The sequence below is a fragment of the Pieris napi genome, chromosome 5 (genome assembly GCF_905475465.1).
Source record: "Pieris napi chromosome 5, ilPieNapi1.2, whole genome shotgun sequence".
Taxonomy (NCBI): domain Eukaryota; kingdom Metazoa; phylum Arthropoda; class Insecta; order Lepidoptera; family Pieridae; genus Pieris; species Pieris napi.
This window is the reverse complement of record NC_062238.1, coordinates 1364737-1385854: the sequence shown is the minus strand read 5'-3', so window position 1 is coordinate 1385854 and position 21118 is coordinate 1364737. Positions and strand designations below refer to the sequence as shown.

Genomic DNA, 21118 nt, shown 5'->3' with positions numbered 1-21118 from the left:
GTGCAAATAAATAAATAACAGCACCAACCTTTTTCGCGCTTCACTTTTAAGTATAAGCGGAAATGCGAGTTGGTCCTGCTGTATCCTGCTAGATGTCACCTAAGTCAAGCTTGATGTATCGATCATACATTATATTTTTAATTATTTTTTACTACTATTACATTCGTCAAAACAGCAAATTATTTAATAATTCGTATAATTATAACTTTTTGCTTGAAAGCTCTCCATTTGACCAGTAACTATTTTAATAATTTTAAACAAAGCTTGTCTCGTCAAGGCAGATGCTTGTAGGAATTTGAACACTAAATTTGTGCAATGCTAAACGCAGCGCTCCGAGATGTATTGAAGCACAAATTGCGTTTATGTTAATGTTCTGTGGTTGTCACACTGACAGATGATCTTTGACTGTAATGGCTTTGACAATTTATAAATACATGCCTATTGCCTTCCTAACTATTAATTGTTGTTTACAAAAATTGGGAATTGTGTAAAATTGTGTTCACAATTTCTCAAGTTAAATAAAAATGTGCATGCCGCATGGCTTTTAAAGCTTTAGAGTGACTTGATAGCTCGACGTATATATATTATTGTACTAGTTCATATAAAGATTAAAAGTAAAAAATGTCGATAGAAATTGAGTCTGCAGAGTAAGTTAATAATTTGTTTAACATCTCAATTAAAAATGGTCAGTGAAAATTAATCGTATTATTTTTGTTTCAGTGTAATTCGCTTAATCCAACAATATCTTAAGGAGTCGAATTTAACAAAAACATTGCACACTTTGCAGGTAGGTTAATGAAATCAGATAAAGCCGAAAATAATTGGAATCTTGAAATGTATTACAAGCGCTTACTATGTGTATAGAATACTTTTAAACAAAGCAGTACTTCTTAAAAATTATATTAGTTAAGCTACAGATTTTTGTTATTGCTACATATTTTTTTTTTCTATAATCTGTTATCAACTTAATTTCGTGGGTTCTATGACTGAAACCCTTTCTGATCAGCTGGAAAAAGTAGGAAGCAGCAGCAAGCAATAAGAGGTTTTTGGTGTTAATCCTTGTTCACGCGCACGGCACATGATCTGCGCAGTTACAATTACGGACGCACGGCGCGCGACACGAATAAGAATTTTATTTTAATACACATTTAAATCCAGTCCAGGTTTTGTTTGATTGCTGCAATTGCAAATTCATCAGCCAATCCATCTCCCGGACAATCCTCGATCTGGACTTCTCTTTAAATCTTAATGAACTGAACTTACTAAACCATTATTCACTATGAGATATATATGTTCTATAAGTTATACTCTTCTAAAAAGTAACAGTAGAGTGAGTGTATTTCTTTTGTATTGTAGGAAGAGACAGGTGTTTCATTGAACACAGTAGAGAGTGTGGATGGATTCTGCGCAGACATAAATAATGGACAGTGGGATAGTGTACTAAAGGCAACTGCATCGTTGAAGTTGCCCGAACGAAAGTTAATGGAGCTATATGAGCAGGTTGTACTTGAGTTAGCTGAGTTGCGTGAGTTGGGCGCTGCGCGTGCTTTGCTGCGCCAGGCACCACCATGCCTACTCATGAAACGACTGCGTCCTGATCGCTACTTGCACCTAGAGACAGTACTTTCGCGTTCCTACTTCGATCCGCGTGAGGCATATGGTGGCGGAGGCGGTGCAGCGCCTGGCGCAGGTGGCAAGGAATGGCGTCGTGCAGCTTTGGCGGCGGCACTTGCTGGAGAAGTCTCTGTAGTACCCTCATCCCGTCTCCTTGCGCTGCTTGGCCAAGCACTCAAATGGCAGCAGCATCAAGGATTGCTGCCACCTGGTAAGTTTTGATATGTTAAATTTTTCATTAAAGGCTTATTGCATAATCATGTTATTTTACTTTCAGGTACTACAATTGATTTATTCAGAGGAAAGGCTGCTATCAGGGATGAAGAAGATGATCAGTGCCCTACACATGTCTCAAAAATTATCAAGTTTGGACAAAAATCACATGTTGAGTGTGCTAGGTAAACTTTTTGTCTTTTATTGAATACATAGGATGAACCTCTTTATCACTTCATCTGCCTTAGTCTTAGTGTTTTACTATGTAGAACAAGCATAAACTACTATAAAATAAAATGAATCTATAATAAATAAATAATTTTCAGATTTTCACCTGATGGTCAATACCTAGTGACAGGCTCTGTTGATGGATTAGTTGAAGTATGGAACTTCACAACAGGAAAACTGCGTAAAGACTTACGTTACCAAGCGCACGACGAGTACATGAGTATGAGCGCGGCTGTTCTATCGTTGACATTCGCCCGCGACTCAGATACTCTAGCGGGTGGAGCGCACGACGGCAAAGTGTGTGTCTGGCGCGTTTCCACTGGCGCCGTACAACGCCGCCTGGAACGAGCCCACGCCAAAGGAGTCACCAGTCTGCAGTTCTCTCGTGATGCCACCCAACTCCTTTCTGCTTCCTTTGACCGCACAGTTCGCATCCACGGCCTTAAATCGGGAAAATTGCTAAAGGAATTACGCGGGCACACTTCTTTCGTTAACGAAGCAGTATGGACACCGGATGGACACGGGGTACTTAGCGGATCGTCAGATGGTACGGTCAAAGTCTGGGCAGTGCGAACGGGCGAGTGTGCGGCAACCCTCAAACCTCTGGGGTCTGGGGAGCCAGCCGTCAACTCTGTCTTGCTATTGCCGAAGACGCCAGAACATTTTGTGGTTTGCAATCGTAGTAATACAGTGGTAGTAATGAATATGGCGGGCCAGATCGTGCGATCGTTGTCAAGTGGTCGGCGTGAGGCTGAAGGAGGAGCATTAGTATGTGCGGCCCTGGGAGCGCGAGGCCGCCTTGTGTACTGTGTTGCTGAGGACTTGGTGCTATACGCGTTCTGCGCACAAAGCGGTAAGCTAGAACGTACCATCACAGTGCACGACAAGGCCGTAATTGGCCTTGCGCACCATCCCCATCAGAATCTGCTCGCCACCTATAGTGAAGATGGCATGCTCAAGTTATGGAAACCATAATAATTATATACTACTATAACTGCAAACTTTTATTTTCATTCAGCGTATTTTGTTTGATGACCTTCTGGATTAATACCTTCTTTAATAGTTTCTTTTCGAAACCAACACTACAAAGACAAAGATGTTTGATGCATATAAGTATAGCACATACATGTATGTGTTATAATAGCATATGTCACATGTTCTAATAAGATAATGTATTTCCATTCCGTTCATTGTATGTTTGATGCCTAAACCTATTTGAGTTCAAAGATATTCTTAATATTCTGTGGACATTGTATATTTTATAAGGATTGAAATAAAAAAAATATAAATAAATTATAACTTTATTAATCTTTTACCTATACTGAGAGGTGTTAATTAAGATTTAACATGAGTAAACTCATATATCTAAATACATAATACAAAATTATTAATATTTCGTTTGATATAAATTAAATGAACAACTCTCAAGTATGGCCTTAATATATCAGTCAAACATAAATTAGCCTACACTTTAATCACAATCTTAGTATGTCACAAAGCCTAAACACAAAGAACTGTACTTAACAGCAACAGTTAATTCATGCACTCCTTTATATATTTGGTAAAGAGGGGAGTCATCTTCAGCTTATGACATGGTGTCCAGACCTAGGTAGCTGAAATGTTAGCTATAATTGCACATAATTACAAAACCACTTTACACTTACACCTCTACTCAATACCATGCCTTAAAAATAGCAACCTTGAATAAGTACTCATGAGGAAAGTGGAGGGGAAGATGGCACAAGGTCGGGTGGAGTGCGGCGCGCGTCTGCCAAGAAGGGATGTTGCAGGGCAGCTCGAGCTGGAAGACGTTCACTTGGATCATATCGCAGCATGGCTTCAAACAGATCAGCAGCTGCTGGGTGCGCTCTAACTGTAGCTGGCAGTAATAAGCGCGCAGACCGTGATGGCCAGCGTGGGAAAGAAGCCCGGTAATCAGGTAGTAATCGCGCGCCCGCCCATACATTATCACCAGGTGTCCCTAATGCTCGGAATACCCGGAACAGCTGATCAATTTCACTGTCACCTGGAAATAGTGTGCGCCCACTTGCCTAGAACAAGCACATACTATTATTTATCTGATATTCTCTAATATCTTTGTTTAATTCTAAAAATTGGTGAAAGAACAGTGAAATTAACATTTTAAAGAAGATGCTCACCATCTCTGCAAATATACATGCGAGACTCCAGATGTCAACTGCAGTAGAGTAGAACTTTGCGCCAAGCAGGATCTCTGGAGCTCGGTACCAAAGTGTAACTACCTCATGTGTGAAGGCACGGACAGGAATGGCAAAAGCGCGTGCCAGGCCAAAGTCTGCCAGTTTTATGCGGCCCTCGGAATCCACCAATAGATTCTGGGGTTTAAGATCCCGGTGGAGCACTCGACGTGCGTGACAATATGCCACACCTTCAGCCAACTGGCGCACATAACTCTTTACTAGATCCAACCGCAGAGGGCCTTTAGACAGCTCCATAAGTTTTTTGAGGTCCATGTGCATAAACTCAAATACAAGAAAGAGTTTGGTGTCAGCAAGCAAAACATCTAACAGCTGCACCACACTTGGGTGCTTTAGCTCCCGCAGCACAGAGATCTCACGCAATGCTGTTGATGGCACACCCTCTGGCTCACTGAAATGATATGCTAGTAATATTTATACATTTATTTACATATTCTCTCTTATGTTATGTCTAAATAACTTATTTCATGAAACATTTCATTATCAGACACAACTGGCTTCTCACCTCACAATATGTAACTTCATACTACTGAAGCAGGCAGTAGCTGAGGTGCCTAATATTGGTTAGCTAGGAAATAACGATTTCCATTTTAAAGCTGTGTGTAATTTGTAAGCTTCTTTCATAGCATTCACATGATACACAGAATTGATACCCATAAGTTCATTAATTGCAAGCATAATGAACTCTTGCTTACTCTTTGAAGTAAGTTTAGATTGTTTTTCTATTTCAAATATATGCCTAACTTGAGGTGATATTAACTATTAAAACTTATCATTATTATAATTCTATGACAAATTAAGGGAAATTTGGGATAAGTTTAAAATTCTCATGATATAATTTTTTTGACAGATGCCTTCACTTTTCGCGCCAAACTTACTTTTCAAGTTTTATCTTCTTTAGGGCAATTTCTTTTCCTGTTTCATTATGTTTAGCTTTATAAACTACGCCGTATGTTCCCTCACCAATTTTCTCAACATCTGAAAAATTTTCCATTTTTAAAATATTTGAATAAAGTTTTCTAACCAATAAGTTGTATAATGCAAGTTCTAATTTCTATTGATAATTGTCTTAAAATTTACACAGTTTACTTTGTTGTAGAATGTAGTGTCTACACAGTACAGATAATGACAAATTGAATGACAGTTAACGTCAGTTGGTAGTAATAGTTACTAAGGTAGATTCAGAAAATAAGCGTAACTTTGACTCTGGTACGATAAAAATGTATTGAATTGACATAAGGTAGTCATATTTTGCTGTTTGAGCTTAGTCTAATTTTTGAATTTTGACCCTAAGTAGCGCTTATGACGTTAGTCTGTCTAGTTCTAGTATGATCCTTTAAAAGCTCTTATGTCCTAAATAAGGAAAAAACTATTCAATATAATATATAATGTTAGTTAAACTTCGTTACATTTATTTTTAATTAAAAGATTACGATTAGCAATTACAGTTGGTTTTTAGGACTTGTACCCAAAAGTAATTTTTAGAATAACCGTTTATCGTAATTCGTTTAGTGATAGTAGACATTTAGTTTACTAAAAATTAGTACATTTTATGTACCTTTAAAAAGAAAACTACTTGCTTGGAAATGCAGTAAAATTAGGCAACAAAGCAATTTACAATGTCGGATGCTATAAATCATAACTTGAATCACATAATAAAATATGATCAATCATATTATGTCTTATGAAATTTTGTGTCAAGTTGCTGCATCCATAAGCTAAAGAAATATAGCATTTTTATCAAAATTGTTATAAAAATAAATATACAATTGATCTCTAATCTTGATATAACAATTTATTGTTAAACATACTGTTTGACTCAATTTTATTTAAAACATACAATAAGGAATAAATTAAAATAAATCTATTTGTAGACATTTAAAGCTTAAACAAGTGTAATTTTTTCTAATTGTGCAATAAGGTCCATGTGGTTAAAGGACTGTGGGGAGATAGTAAAAGATTTTAGTAAGTTGAGTTTTTCTGCATCTTTCCCATTGTAATACATTTGGAACTGATTGGCAAGACATTGAGCTTCTTGTCCACCCAACACATTCTGCAAAAATACACAATATTATTGAATTTAATTATTTTGATTGATTTACATGATTTGTTAAAAAACATGTCCTCACTTTCAGGTTATATTTGTTAATGGTTATGCATGATAGGAAGTTGAAATACATACCTTATCATAATCTCCTCTCATCAACACAATACCCTTGTCAGCTAGCTCAGTGTAATGAATCATTGTCAAACACTCAGGGGCATTTTCCTTATGTACCTAAAATTCAATTCCATAAATGCTATTTTTATTTTTTTAACAATTAGTAAACTTCCTACCCATTTAACTTAAGTAAACCTTATTTTATTTGAATGAAATGTTTCTCACCTGATAAGCTAAAAGTGGGGTAAAGTGAACAGAGTGGCCAGAAATCTGGCACATTATAAACTCAAAGCCCTGAGCACGGGGGAGAGGAAAAATAAAGGTAGGATTGTCCTTTGTCCTCGGTCTCATGTCTTCATATAGTTGTAGAGGTATAGTGGCACAGATCACTTCTTTATCTTTGTGATACTCTTCCCAAATTACTTGTATCTCTGATGCATCTTTATCTTTTACCAGTTCAGTTTTAAATATTGCATCAAGCTTTTTATCTTCTATGCTTACATTAGACTGTAAATTTTCTTTGGGATTAAGTACTGACGAAAACTGCCTGGTAAACAAAAAAAAATTATGAAGACAACCATAACCATATGGTATAATATGCTTATCCTAAGCATATATAGGTATGCATGGAAAATTGAAGCCTAATTTACACAAGATGCCACTAATGATATGGATTAATCAAGCTTTAGTCAGTAGTTGTATTTAAAAAATTAAAATATATTCCATACTACCAAACACGTTTTATTTTTACCTAGTATCCACGGAAGATAATTGTTTCTTCATAGGGCTCTCTTGAGACTTGCTTTGTTCTTCTAATTTTTTCAAAAATTCTTCCGGCGATGTTTTTTGTAACGCCGCTATACGTTCAGCGTATTTATCAAAATAAGGGTTTTTTTTAAGATTTTCCATAGCCTTTTCACAATTAATCGGCGTAGTCATTATGTGCCGTAATTTTGTTGTTGTAAAAAGATTTAGTTTTAGTCGCCTCAGGCAAAATGCCATCTATAACCTGAAATAATTATGTAATATTGAATCAATATTTGTCTAAGGCAAGACTTTTCCTAAAAGGAATAATTAGAAAAATTCACAATAATTGTTTATTATGATTATAATGTAAGGTTATATATAAAAAAAATTCAAAAATAATACATTTGATATTTCTACATTTTCATTATTTAACAGCTGACGTTCGACATCTGTCAGTTGTCACATAGTTGATAGTTGCAAGGAAATCCTACAATATTAAGTATCCCACTTCCTACTACAATATAATTTATATAGATGAATTATTAGAGACTAGGAAAATGTTTCAAGGTGTATTTCAAACGATTCGATGATATTTGATAGCAAAAAACTTCTTTGTACTGGTATACTATTTAGAAATAAAATTTTATATTAACGCTTAAATAACTCACAGAGAACTATAACATCTGATTATTGTCTAAATTTGACTCCGCTCTCGACTTACAAGTGTCAAGCGAGTTGTGAAAACTGAAATGTCATAATAAGTACCTATAACCTACATAGAATTTGTAATTTGTAAATCAATTAATAAATAATTCTTATTTAGCTACTGTTTCATGTGATACTATTTCATTATTGATTATATTATAATACCTGGTATTATCTGGTTTTCTTTGAATGGTGTTAATTTTAAAAACCGATTTCTGATAAGAAAAGTCTCATCATGAAGGGGTAAGTAAATCGACCCGTATTTATTCAAAAACGTGAGAAGTTGTTTAGTTGATTTTAACAATATTACATAACCAAAACTACACAGTGATAGCAGTATATAGAAAAAATCACAATATAATAAAACTCCTTTGAAGGAACTAATTTAACACTGAACTGATCTTAAATTATTTTTGAGTTAAAATCTATATCAATAAAATACTATTTATGGTTTAGTATTAATTTAAAATATTTTCAGTAAATCCATTTAATTCTCATTTATCCAAATAATAAAATATTGTAATTAACGCTTTTCGTGTTTTTATTCTATCATTACATTACATCTTATGAATGTCAATAAAGAAATACAATATAAAATGCTAAATGCTTTTATTTTTACATTGAACTTTCTCAAATAGAATACAGTATATAGATGGAACATGTAGAGATGTAAAGAAAAATAATTTTAGTATTATTAAAATAATGTTCACTATAATTTAATAAAATATATTTTATTTCTGTGTTAATTTAAATTAAGTAAATGTTAACTTTCGTATTTTATATTGTTGTGTCAAACTGTGTTTTGTGTTTATATATATACTTATGAGTAACAAACCAATTAATTATATAAGAATATGTTTTGTATACAATATTTGTTGTTGTGGAAGGACATTACCCATATCCTTATTTATTTTTTAATTCTCACTTTAAACTGAGAATAATCCTTAATGATTATAAACAAGGGGTTGCACACTAGTTTTTGAGAAATTGACACTATGTGCGTGTGTCCGAGATACCACACTTGCACTTATATTTGCTACACTAGCTTTTTTTAACTCAAAAGGTTTAGTTTAGGGGTCTTATACCTGTTGTATCAAGAAGTTGGATTGCCTCAGCATTCACATGGATATGTAGCCTGTTTAAATGAGCTAAGGCAAAGACTGTCTAATAATGTAAAGTATATACTTTACATTATTTATTGATATCAATAAATAAATAATTGCAGAGGCATGTGTGAACAGAAGCCAGGTGGGGGTAGGTGAGGCAAGGCGAAGGGCGATGGCGGAGGATGAAGTCGGGCTTGCAGACGCCGTGCTGCTCGCGCCCCTCACCGAAGACTCCTTTCTACACAACTTACATGTCCGATATAAACGAGATATCATTTATGTAAGACTTATTCAAACTTCTTTATTATGACGCATTATACAATTCAGCATTTACATTATCTCATTGTAATTGAAATTTTTTGATAGAAAAAAAGACTTTCGGCTTTGTTCTACTAACTACTAACTATGCGTATAATGTCTGAAACTAACACTAAACTTAACTATAAACAGAAATTGGAATAAAAGCATTCTGAACTAAGAAGAGGCTCACTTTATTTTATAAAATATTCTTTTAAATAATTTTATCTTCTGTATGGTACAGACAATAAACAATAGATTTTTTAACCTTGTGCTATATTTTTTTAAATAAGAGATTAACAGAATGAATAAAACAACTTTATGTGCTACTTACATGTTGGTTAAATAAAAAATCTTCAATGAATTAAAAATTATATAAAAATCCGCCATTACACAAGACACAAACAATTGTTATTATTATTTTTTCGGAATGCTTTTTGCGTTTCTAACGTTAAGGGGTTCTAATGCGGTTTCGGAGTTTGCGGTTTGGAGTTTGTATGGGAAGGCGACTTTAGAAGCTCTTTTCTTTTTTTGCGTCTTAGGCACAAACCAACTGTCTTTCGTTAGTAATAAATGTTTTCTTAATCTTATCAATGTAAATGTGTAGAGTTTTTTTCTCTTTAATAGTTAAAAATTGCATACAATTCTTATTTGTACTAATATATATATATATAATATATCTTAAAATTCGCGAATTCGAGAATTTTAATGTAATGTATTTATAATATACTAGCATATAAAATTTCGCATTGTTTATTACGCCCTCGCGCTAAAATTGCTGAAGCGAGTTTTGATAAGTTGGTTACTGTAGCGTGCTAACACGAGTACTGGAAGCAGTTCTCCCTCATTAGTCTATAGTATTAACCAAACGGAAAGCACACAATGATTAACTAAAATTTATTCACATTGCGCCTTTTATTTTGTTAACTTAATCTAATTTGTTATGGAATACGCCAATACAATGGTATACGTGATGGTGACTTTTGTAATTCATGTATTTTCTTATTCCTTTTTATTGTATTTTAGAATTATTTGTGATTCATGAACCTTAAAATGAGCTTTTAGTTCAGTTCCTAGTTAAGTAATTGTATAATTTTACATCGTTATTTGTTTGTGAAATTGTGGTAAATTGCTAAATGTGCATAACTAAATATGCACACTATAGTATTATAGTATTTTCATAACAATTCAAAAACTAGGATCACGAATTTAATAAATCTATTTATATTAATCTATAGTTTATTTTTATAACAACACAATTGAAACAGGTACGTAAAACTAATTATGGACTTGACAAATCAGTATACATTTTACACTACAGCTATATCTTACTACTACTAATATAAGAAATCTCGGCGTTATAGGAAGGAAATAACGCGGTATTTATTTCATATGGGGTACAGACAGAGCAATTATTTATTTTAATTATTAATGAATAACTCCAGTTTAGGGGGCCTCATAGCCTAGCGGTCTTATTAAGTGGCAGCTAGGTGAGGGGTACCGGGTTCGATTCCCAGTTCGAGGGCAAGTTTTAATTTAATTTAAATTTGTTCTCGGCCTTTGGGAGGGTTGTGCGGTACCGGGCGAGTGCCTAAACCGTACACGGAGGAAATGGTCGAATTTCTAAGGCAAAAAGCACGAATTATAAAAATCTTATACTTGACGCTGGCTAATGCACAAACCGTGCCAGAGCCATAAAAAAAACTCCAGTTTAATGTTATTTATGTGTTTCAATAATTGCAGACATACGTAGGCAACGCCCTTATTTCGGTAAACCCATGCCGACCTCTGCCACTCTACTCGGCTGATCTGGTGCGGACCTATTTAGCGCGACCGCCATACCTACTGCCACCGCATCTGTAAGTACTTTTACTTTTATTAATTTTATACATAAATTTATGTGACGGTGGAAGTTAAATTTGTCACAATTTCTCCGTCCACCGAAGCGTCGACATTCATTATCATAATACCAATTATAATTATTGGTTAAAGTACGAAGTGCGACAGTAGGAACCAGGTATTGACGCTTGTGCCAAGTGTCGATGTACGGGTGTAAATTTGACTTTGTTTGTACAAGTAGGTACATATAAAATAAAAGAACAAAAATTAAGCCTTGTACCGATAAACAATTAGGATTATTATTGATGGTTAGAGACTTGATTGATGTTACATACTGCGGCAAGCTTTTCTCACAACCAATACCTCGTTAGTAACTGTATATTCTTAATTTTTCAACGGTCAACCGCCAGTAGAACATGCAAACAATTTTTGGTTTATTGCAACAATAAAAACGCAACTTCAATTCGCGATAGAATAATAACTAAACAATCATGCTAATCCTGGCCAGAAATCTAGTTATACATTTAGATTGATCACCCTTAAACAATAAATAATAAATATTTACAGGTATGCGATAACTGCAACGGCCTATAGATGGGTACGTGATAGAAACGAGAGCCAGTGCATAGTTATTACGGGTAAGTTTTAATCACATTTTTTTTCTGGTTATCTATGTCAATACTTCTACAATTTTATATTTTCAAAAACAAAACAAAAGCCAAAATACCTTCGTGCCAGCGAGCGATATAAAGCATTCTCGGAATTCAATTACGTGACAAACATAAAGGTGAATGTATTCGCAGAATAACAAAAATAATTGATACTGAGCAACATGCCCTAAAACTTAAATGGAGATGGGCAGGGCACGTTGCCCGTTATACAGATGGTCTAAAACAGTAACCGAATGGACTGGTCCAAACGGAACAAGGAACAAGGGCAGACCAAAAGGGCGATGGGCCGTCGGGATCGAAGGGGTTGCTGGTAAAAATTGGAGGACGATGGCACAAAATAAAATAGGGTGGAAAAAGTTGGAGGAGGCCCTGACAGGGGCCGCGTCTTAGACTAGTTTGAAAAATAAATTGTATTTGAATCGCTAATAGGCATGTAAAAGAGAAAAAGCGTTGGGCGAAGAAAGTGCGTTTGTTGGGTAGCTTTTGTGTAGGCTTGCGTTGTGTATGATGTGGTGTTGTGTTTGTTGGGTTCTATACATTATGTTGGGCTACCTATATACATAAATATATATTTATATACTTAATAATATAGTAACGACAGAATCAGTTAAATTACAGAAATACTCAGCATTATATGCCTGTGTCCCGCAATATTATGTCTCTTGAATCGTAAAGTAAGTTTATTTATTCTTAGTGTCCAAATAAGTTTTAATGCCAGTGGCGCTACAACCTTTTAAGGTCTCGGCTGATTTGGATTTTGTAACTGTTTCGTTATCATTTGTTTTTCTTAATAGTATGATCAGCCATCTGTGCCTGACATATGCTTCTATGATGTCAACTATGCCGCAAATAACACTAAATAACAAATGTTGTTAACAAAGGTGAGAGCGGTGCTGGCAAAACAGAGGCCGCGCGTGTGTGCCTCCAATGTGCGGTAGTAGCAGGTGGAAGCGCGGGCGGCGCAGCGGGTGGCGGAGCGGCTGCCACGCTAGTTGCGGCCGGAACTCTTCTCGAAGCCTTTGGGAATGCCGCTACTGCAAGGAACCATAATGCCAGTAGATTTGTAAGTACTAGCATCGACACGTTACTGGATTCTTGTCTTTCACTAAAATCAAGATTTTAATCCATTCATGTAAATCAGACTGTCTCTTTCCATCTCAAGGTAGACATTATTTGACAGAAAGCGACGAAAGTGTATTTAAGTCAGATCGGATTTTCATGAAAGTTTTTTAATAGGCATATAGGAGGTGATTAGCTATCTGTATATGACACACGCCGTCATCTTTTCCTCATTCCTCCATTTATTTAGGTCATCGCGCCTTTTTCCCAATAGGGTAGGCTGAGACCATAGATCTAAACTGGCTACGGTCTTGACATACCTCTCTCGCTTCGCCCACTTTCATGACATTTGCTATAAACGCTCGTCAGTTCTCGGTACTTTAAACTGGAATCAAATTATCAAAAACCTCTGAACATGTCTTAATTTAACTTTTGGTGAGCCAAAAATACCTTGAGAAACGTCAAAACACATTGCCAGATGGCTATGGGAGCGTCAGAACCTATTAAACGAAAAGTTCTTCCTTCCGAACTGTTTTGATCTACGATCTAACATTTTCTTGCAGTCCAAAATTTGTTTATTGAGGATTGCAAGGAAATGTCATCTGTCAACTGTCAACAACAATAAGTTGACAATAATTTTTAAATACAGGGAAAGCTGTTGGATATAGAGTTGGACTTCAAGGGAGAGCCGATCGGTGGACACCTGACACACTGTGAGTATTTTGTGTTCTGGTATTTAAGCATTTAAAATAATACCATTTTTTATTATCAATACTATTATTTATCTATAAAATGTTTGGGTTGTTTCAAGCAGACCTCTTGGAAAAGGTATACAACTATTAACTAATAAATTATTATTGATTTTATAAACTATGTAATTTTTTATTACGGTCTTGAAGTAATTTCATAAATTGGGGTTTTTAGGAACGCGTTTGCTTCGTATCAGACGGCGAACGAAATTTCCACGTGCTGTATCAGTTACTAGCCGGTGCAGACGCGCAATTGCTCAAGCGGCTTAAGCTGCAGCGCTCATGGGAGGCGTACCGAGTACTGCGGGGTCGGGCGCCCCCCGCGGGCTCGGATGACGCGTCCCCGCCCCTCCGTCCGCCCCCGGGCCCCGCCGACCCCCACGCAGATCGAGACCACTTCGCATTCACAAAAGCCGCCATGAAAACCCTCGGACTGAGCGCGGCGGAATGCGGGGCGGTTCTACGAATTCTCGCCTTCATCCTCAAACTGGGCAACGTCCGTTTCGAACCCCTTCATCACATAGATGGCTCGATTGGAGCGCGTGCACATCATGAACTCGAGTTACGGGATGCGTGTGCGCTGGTCGGAGTCGATCCGGACACCTTAGCTCTAGCTTTGGGTGCGGCGCCGGACGCAACGGTGCCCCCGCCTGCCGCTCCACCCACTGAGGCCCCACACGGTAATTGTTTATTGACCTTATCGTACTGTCAAGTTGATCGACCACAGTTTACTCCTGTAAATTATCTAATTTTAACTTTTCATGGTACAGAAGACGAGTGTTCAGTGGAGGAGGAAGAGAGTTCAGTGGGGGGTGAATCCGAAGCGTGGAGCGAGTGGGGGGAATGGGGAGAGTGGGCGGCGCTACGCAGGGATCGTGTGCTTTGCGCGCTGTATTCGCGTCTTTTCAACTGGTTGGTGCGCGGCGTTAACGCGGCGTTACGAGGAGCGGCCGGCGGTCGTCGTTCACTGGGCATTCTGGACGTGTACGGACTAGAGTCGTTGGCGCACAACTCGTTGGAGCGGCTGCTCATCAACTACGCGGCGGAACGCGTGCATGCGGCTGTCTGTACCCTAGCCTTGCGCCGGCAACAAGAGGAGTATGCGCGCGAGGGGCTCGCCTGGACGCCGCTGATTCTTACCGATCATGAGGCCGCCGCGGATGCGCTGGACGCGGGACCGGACTGCGTGCTAGCCGCATTGCGCGATGCCACCCTTCGCGCGGCTCCCGACTCCCATTTCATACAGCGTTTGCAGCGTCGTCGGCATCCACGCGTCTTGCCGTTGCCTCCCGATAGATTCCAGTAAATATTCTTCTTTATTGAAATAGCCTTTTACATTGCATAATCCATGATTTTGTTTTCAAAGAAAGATTGTAGCTTATAGCGGGCATTAGATTTTCTGTCCAGTAAATTTTTTTATCGAGATTTTTTTTTAGTTGCTATATCGTTTCTCGCAGTAATATTTGATCTATTTTGAAAGTTATTTTATGTTTATATGTTTATAAATGATAGTGAAATTTAGACATACATGAAACAATCATAACAGGATCACGCATTTCGGTGGCGTGGTGGTGTACAGCGCTCGCGGCATCATTAGCAAAAACCGTGACTCGGTCTGTCGTCGTTGTGCCACCGTCCTGGCCGCAGCTCGTGAACCCTTGTTGGCCGCCCTTTTCGCCGCGCCGCCGCCGCCGACCCACGCAGCCGCCGGTTCACCGCGTCGAGCCGGAGCGCTCGCGTGCCGCCAACGTGCACTCATCGCCGCTCTACTGCGAAGATTGCCGCCGGCGCCGCGACTAGTGAGATGTCTCCGCGCCGACACCGCGCTCCGGCCGCACCGCTTCGACGCGCCGCTGCTGCGTCACCAGATCCGAACTCAAGGCATCGTGGAGATGGCTGCCCTTCGACGGGCGGGTTGGTGCGAGTCGCTGTGCGCTCGCGGCGTGGTGGCGCGGTATGGGATCCTCCGGTGGCGTCGTTCGACGCTAGCGAACGCGGCGGCGAAGGCGGGAGAGGAGGCGGTGCGCGCGGCGCGGTCTCTGCTACGCACGCTTCCCATTCCGAGTGGCGAATTTGCGTTCGGACGCACTCGAGTGTTCGTGCGTAGTCCGCGCACGGTGTGGGAGTTGGAGGCGTTGCGAGCGGCGCGCGTGGAGCGTCTTGTTTCGGCTGCTCAGAGGGCGTGGCGGGAACATCGAGCGCGACGCCGCCATACCGCTCAGCGCACAATCGCCTCGGCCTGGCGCGCACATAAGGTTAGATACATTTAATTTATAATGCACACTACATACAGACATACAGATACTCACACAGAAAATATTACACTAAATACAAATGTGCATGATATACAGAGACACATTTCAGATGAAAAAAACAGACCACAAAATAAAAACAAACATTCAAACATGAAAAAATACTTATTTTAATGTATGAGTTTGAGATTTTAGTTTAACATCTTCCGTATATACCTTTTTAGGCTCGACAAGCGTCAGTAGAAGATACAATAGCGCTGCAGCCTTCCTATGTAAGTATTCAATATTTAATTGCTATGAGATAACTTTTTTATTTTTCTTCTACTGTAAAGTATATGTACGAGCCAAGGCTGTACATTTTGCTCTTTTGCCTGGGGGAGTATGTACGAGCCAAGGCTGTACATTTTACTCGCTCAGGCTTCCTTAGTTTATAAGCTTAATTAGTCCCTATGTAAGTACGTGCCAGGGAGTCGGAGTCACGCCCCGAGAGTATAGCCCGACGCAGGCACTCTCTTCGACTGTTACTATGCAGTCATTCGTAATTAACTAAGTCATAGGAGTTTCACCCCGGGAGCATAGCCAGACGTAGGCACTCTCTCTGTTTGTTAGATTGCACTTATTATATAGCAATTAACATAATAGTTATTATTTTGCTCATATTCTATTGTATAACGCGAGTGATAAATATAGAGTAAGTTCAAATTATTCTATTATTTCGAACCCCTGATGATCCAGGAACCGTACATTTTTTTTTTTTTAACTTATTATATTGGGCTAATATACTTTTCAACATCTGATTCTATCATTTGCTGGGAAACAATAATCTATGATTTATGATCGCTCATTTTCCGACTTATCTAGGTAATTGGACCTTTTATAATGAGTTTTAATCGCGCAGAACATCAGTAATATTTTTTTAGCGATATCACCTCCTGAAAATATTTATAACATATTTTACATGTGGCCATAAATACTGTTACATATCAAAATGTGTATATAACACAGTGGCGACCGGGCGCACCAGCAGCACCAAGTCCAGCGGCAGCACGGGCTGCCGCGGGGCTAGTAGTATGGCGCGCGTGGTGTTCTAGCGCCCGTCGGCGTTACCTCCGCGGGCTTTGGGCCCGATTACCAGCGCGGCATCGTTCCCCCGTCTGCACCGCGTGGCCTCCGCCCCCTGCCCCCCGGCTACTCGCCCGGACCGACTCCCTTCTCCGGCGCTTACATCACCGCTGGCGCTGTCAACTGTACCGCCAGGCGTTCGACCAGACCGCAAGGAACCGCATGCGGGAGAAGGTGACAGCCAGCGTGCTGTTCAAGGATCGCAAAGCGTCGTACGCGGTGAGCGTGGCGCACCCTTTTGTGGGGGATTACGTGCGCCTCCGAGCGTCCGGGGCGTGGCGGCGCGGGGCGGGTTCGGGTGCGGCCGACCGCTACGTGGTGTTCGCGGATGCGGCGGTGAGGGTGGCGAGGGGGGGCGGCGCCGGACGTGTCCTGGCGGTGGTGTCGACGGCGGCGCTTCTGCTGTTGGAACCGCGATCTTTGCGTGTGAAGCGACGGGTTCCGGCGCAGCAGGTGTATCGCCTGTCGCTTTCGCCGCACGCGGATGACGTGCTGGCGGTGCACGTGCGAGCCCCTGCCGCCCCCGATGACTCGGACGAGGATCTCTCGCAGTGCTCCTCGAGGGACGCCTTGGATGCCCCCGGGTGTCTATTTGGGGTAAGTAGTAAAAAAAAAATATAATAATAATAAGGGTGAAAATTCCTTGTCGCCTAAATCTGTACAGTAATTAAAATTACATTTATGTTTTTGATATTTATTTTCGAGGAAATAACATAAACGAAATATGTAGAGTGAAGGCGGTTGGCGGCGACGCGGCGACGTAGTGTTACGGACATGCCACGTGTTGGAACTGGCCACGAAGCTGTTCCTCGTCGTGCAAAACGCCGTGGGCGCGCCGCCGCACGTTAATATTGCTTCCGAGTAAGTCATACATTAGCGTAGACTGTTATTTTTAATTCAATAAACGACACCTGCATCTACCTTCTTTTTATACTATACTAACTATAAATAACACTATTTCCTTTTATACACGCCATCAGTCATACTATACATGTCATAATTATTAGTGAAATGTAGTTTATGTGTTACCACATGCATACACTAACTAAGCACACTGTAAGAGAGTATAGCCAGACGGAGGCACTCTCTTTGACTGTTACATTGCATTCATTTGTTTCATAGAAATTAACTAAATTATGGGAGTTACGCCCGAGAGTATAGCCAGACGTGGGCACTCTCTTCGACCATTACATTGCAATCATTCGTTACTTACCAACTAACATTTCATTTTTTCGCTTATACTCTATTGTTGTATGCTCCCATTCCTTTACTCTCGCAGCTTAATAGTCTTCTCGACTCTTCAGCAGAGCAATTTATTTGTGAAGCGTTCTAGGATATACAATGATTTAAAAATGTATTTGGTAAAGAATAATGAATGTAAATAAATTATCCAATTAAATTACATTCATGCATTCAGTATAATTGACTGAATTAAAAAAAGTTTTAGTATTATGCGCGTGTCTATTTTGTTTAAGCATAAGTCTAGTCTAATTTATGTGAAGTTAAATTGTCCCTATTTTTTATTCACACTTATACACACACACAAACATACATACAAGAACTAACTCAATTCTCCCTCTCTCAAACCTTTAAAAAAAATTATAAGATAATTGTGAAGAAGTGCAAGAATGTTAAAATTATAATACAAAACAAAAAATAATTCATAGTAATATCTTTTTCAGATTTGAAGCAAACTTCGGTCAGCAGTTAGTGACAATAGCATTTCATGCGACGGGCAGTGCCCCCTCTGGGGCTCGCTTAGTCCGGCGCGGAAGCCGTCTTGATGTCCTGCTGTGACCGGGGTAAGACACGACAATATAACTGTAAATTCCACACGCGGTTACGGTAGACATAATTACTTATATTATGGCCGGCTCTTTTCTTTAGGGAATATAATTTAAATAAAATCTCTTTAATGCATGTTTTTAATTTGGACTACTATCTGTGGTAAGATAAAGACTGCAAACAGTCAAGTTGACATAACTATTTGCTTTATGATTATATTTTCTTTTTTATTAATTTGAAAAGTGGATACAAGTCCTTTAGTCGGAATAATAGAGTACAAATGTGACTTAGGATAACTTATGATTGTAATAAAACTAGTTGACCCGGCAAACGTTGTATTGTCAAAGCGGAATTTTAGGTAGTACTGGACTACCTAAAATTTGCTGTAAAAAATGGGGTTTGGTGAAAGAAGGGTTGTATGTATTTTATACGTCTAAAATTTAAAAATTTTGAGATTAGCTCTTATCACTTCGGGGTATTTTTAACACAAAACACTCCATAGGAATCGCTTAAGCGGAGTGTGGGAGGAGTTTTGTTATGAACACAGCTACGAAGATGTATATACGTATATATGATAATAATATGTAATATATTCACATTATATATATAAGTATAAAAAACAAACTCGACACCCAAGCCCCTACGTATATTGCGACCGCTGGAAGTACGTGCCAAAAAAATTTATGTTTAAATTTATTTTGTTCCTTTAAAAAAAGACTCGGCCATACATCGCCTCTTTGTCAACGTCCGTGTGTGGTACGTTTTGCCATTGAAGTGTTCTATTCGATTTAAGATGCGTTGCGATTATATTTTCACAGAACGGCCTAATACGCCATAAGTTCGAACAGTGCCTGCGCCTGTGTAAACGTTAGTTATGAGAGAGTTATGTAATTGAATTTTAATATTGTGTAAATATATCAGTGCGGTGTGGTCGTGGCTCGACTGAGATCTAATGGTCGCATATCAGAATCGTGTAAATGCATGTTGCCACATTGCGCTGACTGTTGGTAGCTGTGTAGTGAGTGTGTCGGCTGTCCCAGTTATATGCACTAATGTATTATACAGAAAGATAAACGTGCCAATAATGGAGAAGTTTTAATTAGTTAATTAAAAAACTGGAAAGAAAAATATTTCAAGAAAATGATGCGCGTTGTTTTTTTTTTAAAGATTTTATGGCCTAGTAACAAGGCCTTTAAGCCATGTTATTCTAATTCATTTGTTTATTTAAATCATCCCCACGGTATTTTACGTATTTATATTATACACTATAGCACTTTGAGCAAATCACACAGGTGGCGGCGGATGGGATCACTAATTTCCATTCACGTGCCAAACTAGTCTGTGAAAAAAAAAATTGGCTTTGACAGTTGAATATGGTGTATGTCATAAACAATAGAGCAATACTTCAACTGTTATAGTCTATTTTGATGATTGTTTTATCTATATTTGAATGCCACGAATATAATACAGACAATGAAACTTCTCCATTAAAACTCCATACCGATTTGTAATAGTTTTAAAAAACGAATGTTTGGATATTGTGGGACCAGACTGTATCCCTCTATCTGTTTATTTAAAATGAATTCTGACATTCCTTTTTTATTCTGCGTGCCAAATATACACAATGTTTTCAAACAATATAATATATATTTAAATATATAAATTCAAACGTAATTTTTCCCATTTTTAGATTTGAATGATTATTATATATAAACTTATGTGCTATGGATATAATTGAACTGCACTAGGGATTATGTGCCAACGGGCGAGGGTGCGTTTAGAGAAATAGTTGGATAAGTATTTCCAAAAGTTTCGGCTCCGATGAAAAGACTTTGACTGTAATTTTCTATGACTTGTGAGGTGACCATGTCTTAGAGCTAATATAAACCCATACTTTGTAATGCATACCCCATTCTGTATATGATAATATGCGTAAAGAACCAGTAAAAAGTATTGTACAGATAGAAAACTGCTCAAAATTACCGTTTGCTTGGTCTATACTGATTTAGGTCATGGTCGCCCCCCTGACCATAGATAATGACAGAGATAAAACAACTTTTGGCAAGACGCTTTTTAAACGTAAAAATTCTTGCCGGAGATTTCTCTTGTTAGTTCGTTTTGAATACCATTTTCATCCCACTTTTAAGGCCAGGTTCACACGGCATTGTCCTGCACGTTTTAGTACAATCAGCTGGGTGTTCATATATATTTTTATTCGTGTTAAAACGAATAGCCGCAGTTTTCAAACAGTTGTCACAGTTGTAATAATTAATTATCGCTATACTACATGCCACTACCGGCGAGTATTCCTTTAAACGTATACACAGTATACG

The 21118-nt window shown here is 38.5% G+C and overlaps 4 protein-coding genes across 8 annotated transcripts; 2 read left to right on the top strand and 2 right to left on the bottom strand.

The window, feature by feature from the left end:
- The first annotated feature begins 432 nt into the window (after positions 1-432).
- Positions 433-3056, top strand: LOC125049327 (WD40 repeat-containing protein SMU1). The gene is made up of 5 exons (XM_047648488.1): positions 433-647; positions 721-787; positions 1357-1825; positions 1892-2012; positions 2154-3056. Exons 1-5 carry the CDS (start codon positions 622-624, stop codon positions 3028-3030), a joined length of 1560 nt encoding a protein of 519 aa, XP_047504444.1. The 5' UTR covers positions 433-621; the 3' UTR covers positions 3031-3056.
- A 286-nt stretch (positions 3057-3342) lies between these two features.
- LOC125049325 (cyclin-dependent kinase 2-like) lies at positions 3343-5980 on the bottom strand. 4 transcript variants are annotated; one of them, XM_047648483.1, is made up of 4 exons: positions 5869-5980; positions 5171-5270; positions 4215-4683; positions 3343-4106 (listed from the first exon to the last, which is right to left on the bottom strand). In XM_047648483.1, exons 1-4 carry the CDS (start codon positions 5930-5932, stop codon positions 3768-3770), a joined length of 972 nt encoding a protein of 323 aa, XP_047504439.1. In that variant the 5' UTR covers positions 5933-5980; the 3' UTR covers positions 3343-3767. The 4 variants fall into 4 exon arrangements, with proteins under 4 accessions (XP_047504439.1, XP_047504438.1, XP_047504440.1 ...); XM_047648482.1 differs by having other exon boundaries at positions 5851-5934; XM_047648484.1 differs by lacking the exon at positions 5869-5980 and having other exon boundaries at positions 5171-5369.
- Positions 5981-6067: 87 nt separating this feature from the next.
- LOC125049326 (ATP synthase mitochondrial F1 complex assembly factor 1) lies at positions 6068-7664 on the bottom strand. 2 transcript variants are annotated; one of them, XM_047648487.1, is made up of 5 exons: positions 7603-7664; positions 7205-7462; positions 6679-7000; positions 6475-6570; positions 6068-6345 (listed from the first exon to the last, which is right to left on the bottom strand). In XM_047648487.1, exons 2-5 carry the CDS (start codon positions 7453-7455, stop codon positions 6178-6180), a joined length of 837 nt encoding a protein of 278 aa, XP_047504443.1. In that variant the 5' UTR covers positions 7456-7462; positions 7603-7664; the 3' UTR covers positions 6068-6177. The 2 variants fall into 2 exon arrangements, with proteins under 2 accessions (XP_047504443.1, XP_047504442.1); XM_047648486.1 differs by lacking the exon at positions 7603-7664 and having other exon boundaries at positions 7205-7596.
- A 236-nt stretch (positions 7665-7900) lies between these two features.
- On the top strand, positions 7901-20266 carry LOC125049324 (unconventional myosin-Ia-like). Its single transcript, XM_047648480.1, has 14 exons — positions 7901-8148; positions 9131-9291; positions 11052-11167; positions 11715-11785; positions 12700-12881; positions 13527-13590; positions 13692-13705; positions 13802-14306; positions 14397-14928; positions 15173-15881; positions 16103-16150; positions 16884-17597; positions 17731-17861; positions 18683-20266. The coding sequence occupies exons 2-14, from the start codon at positions 9184-9186 to the stop codon at positions 18795-18797; spliced, it is 3309 nt and encodes a 1102-aa protein (XP_047504436.1). The 5' UTR covers positions 7901-8148; positions 9131-9183; the 3' UTR covers positions 18798-20266.
- The last annotated feature ends 852 nt before the right edge of the window (positions 20267-21118 follow it).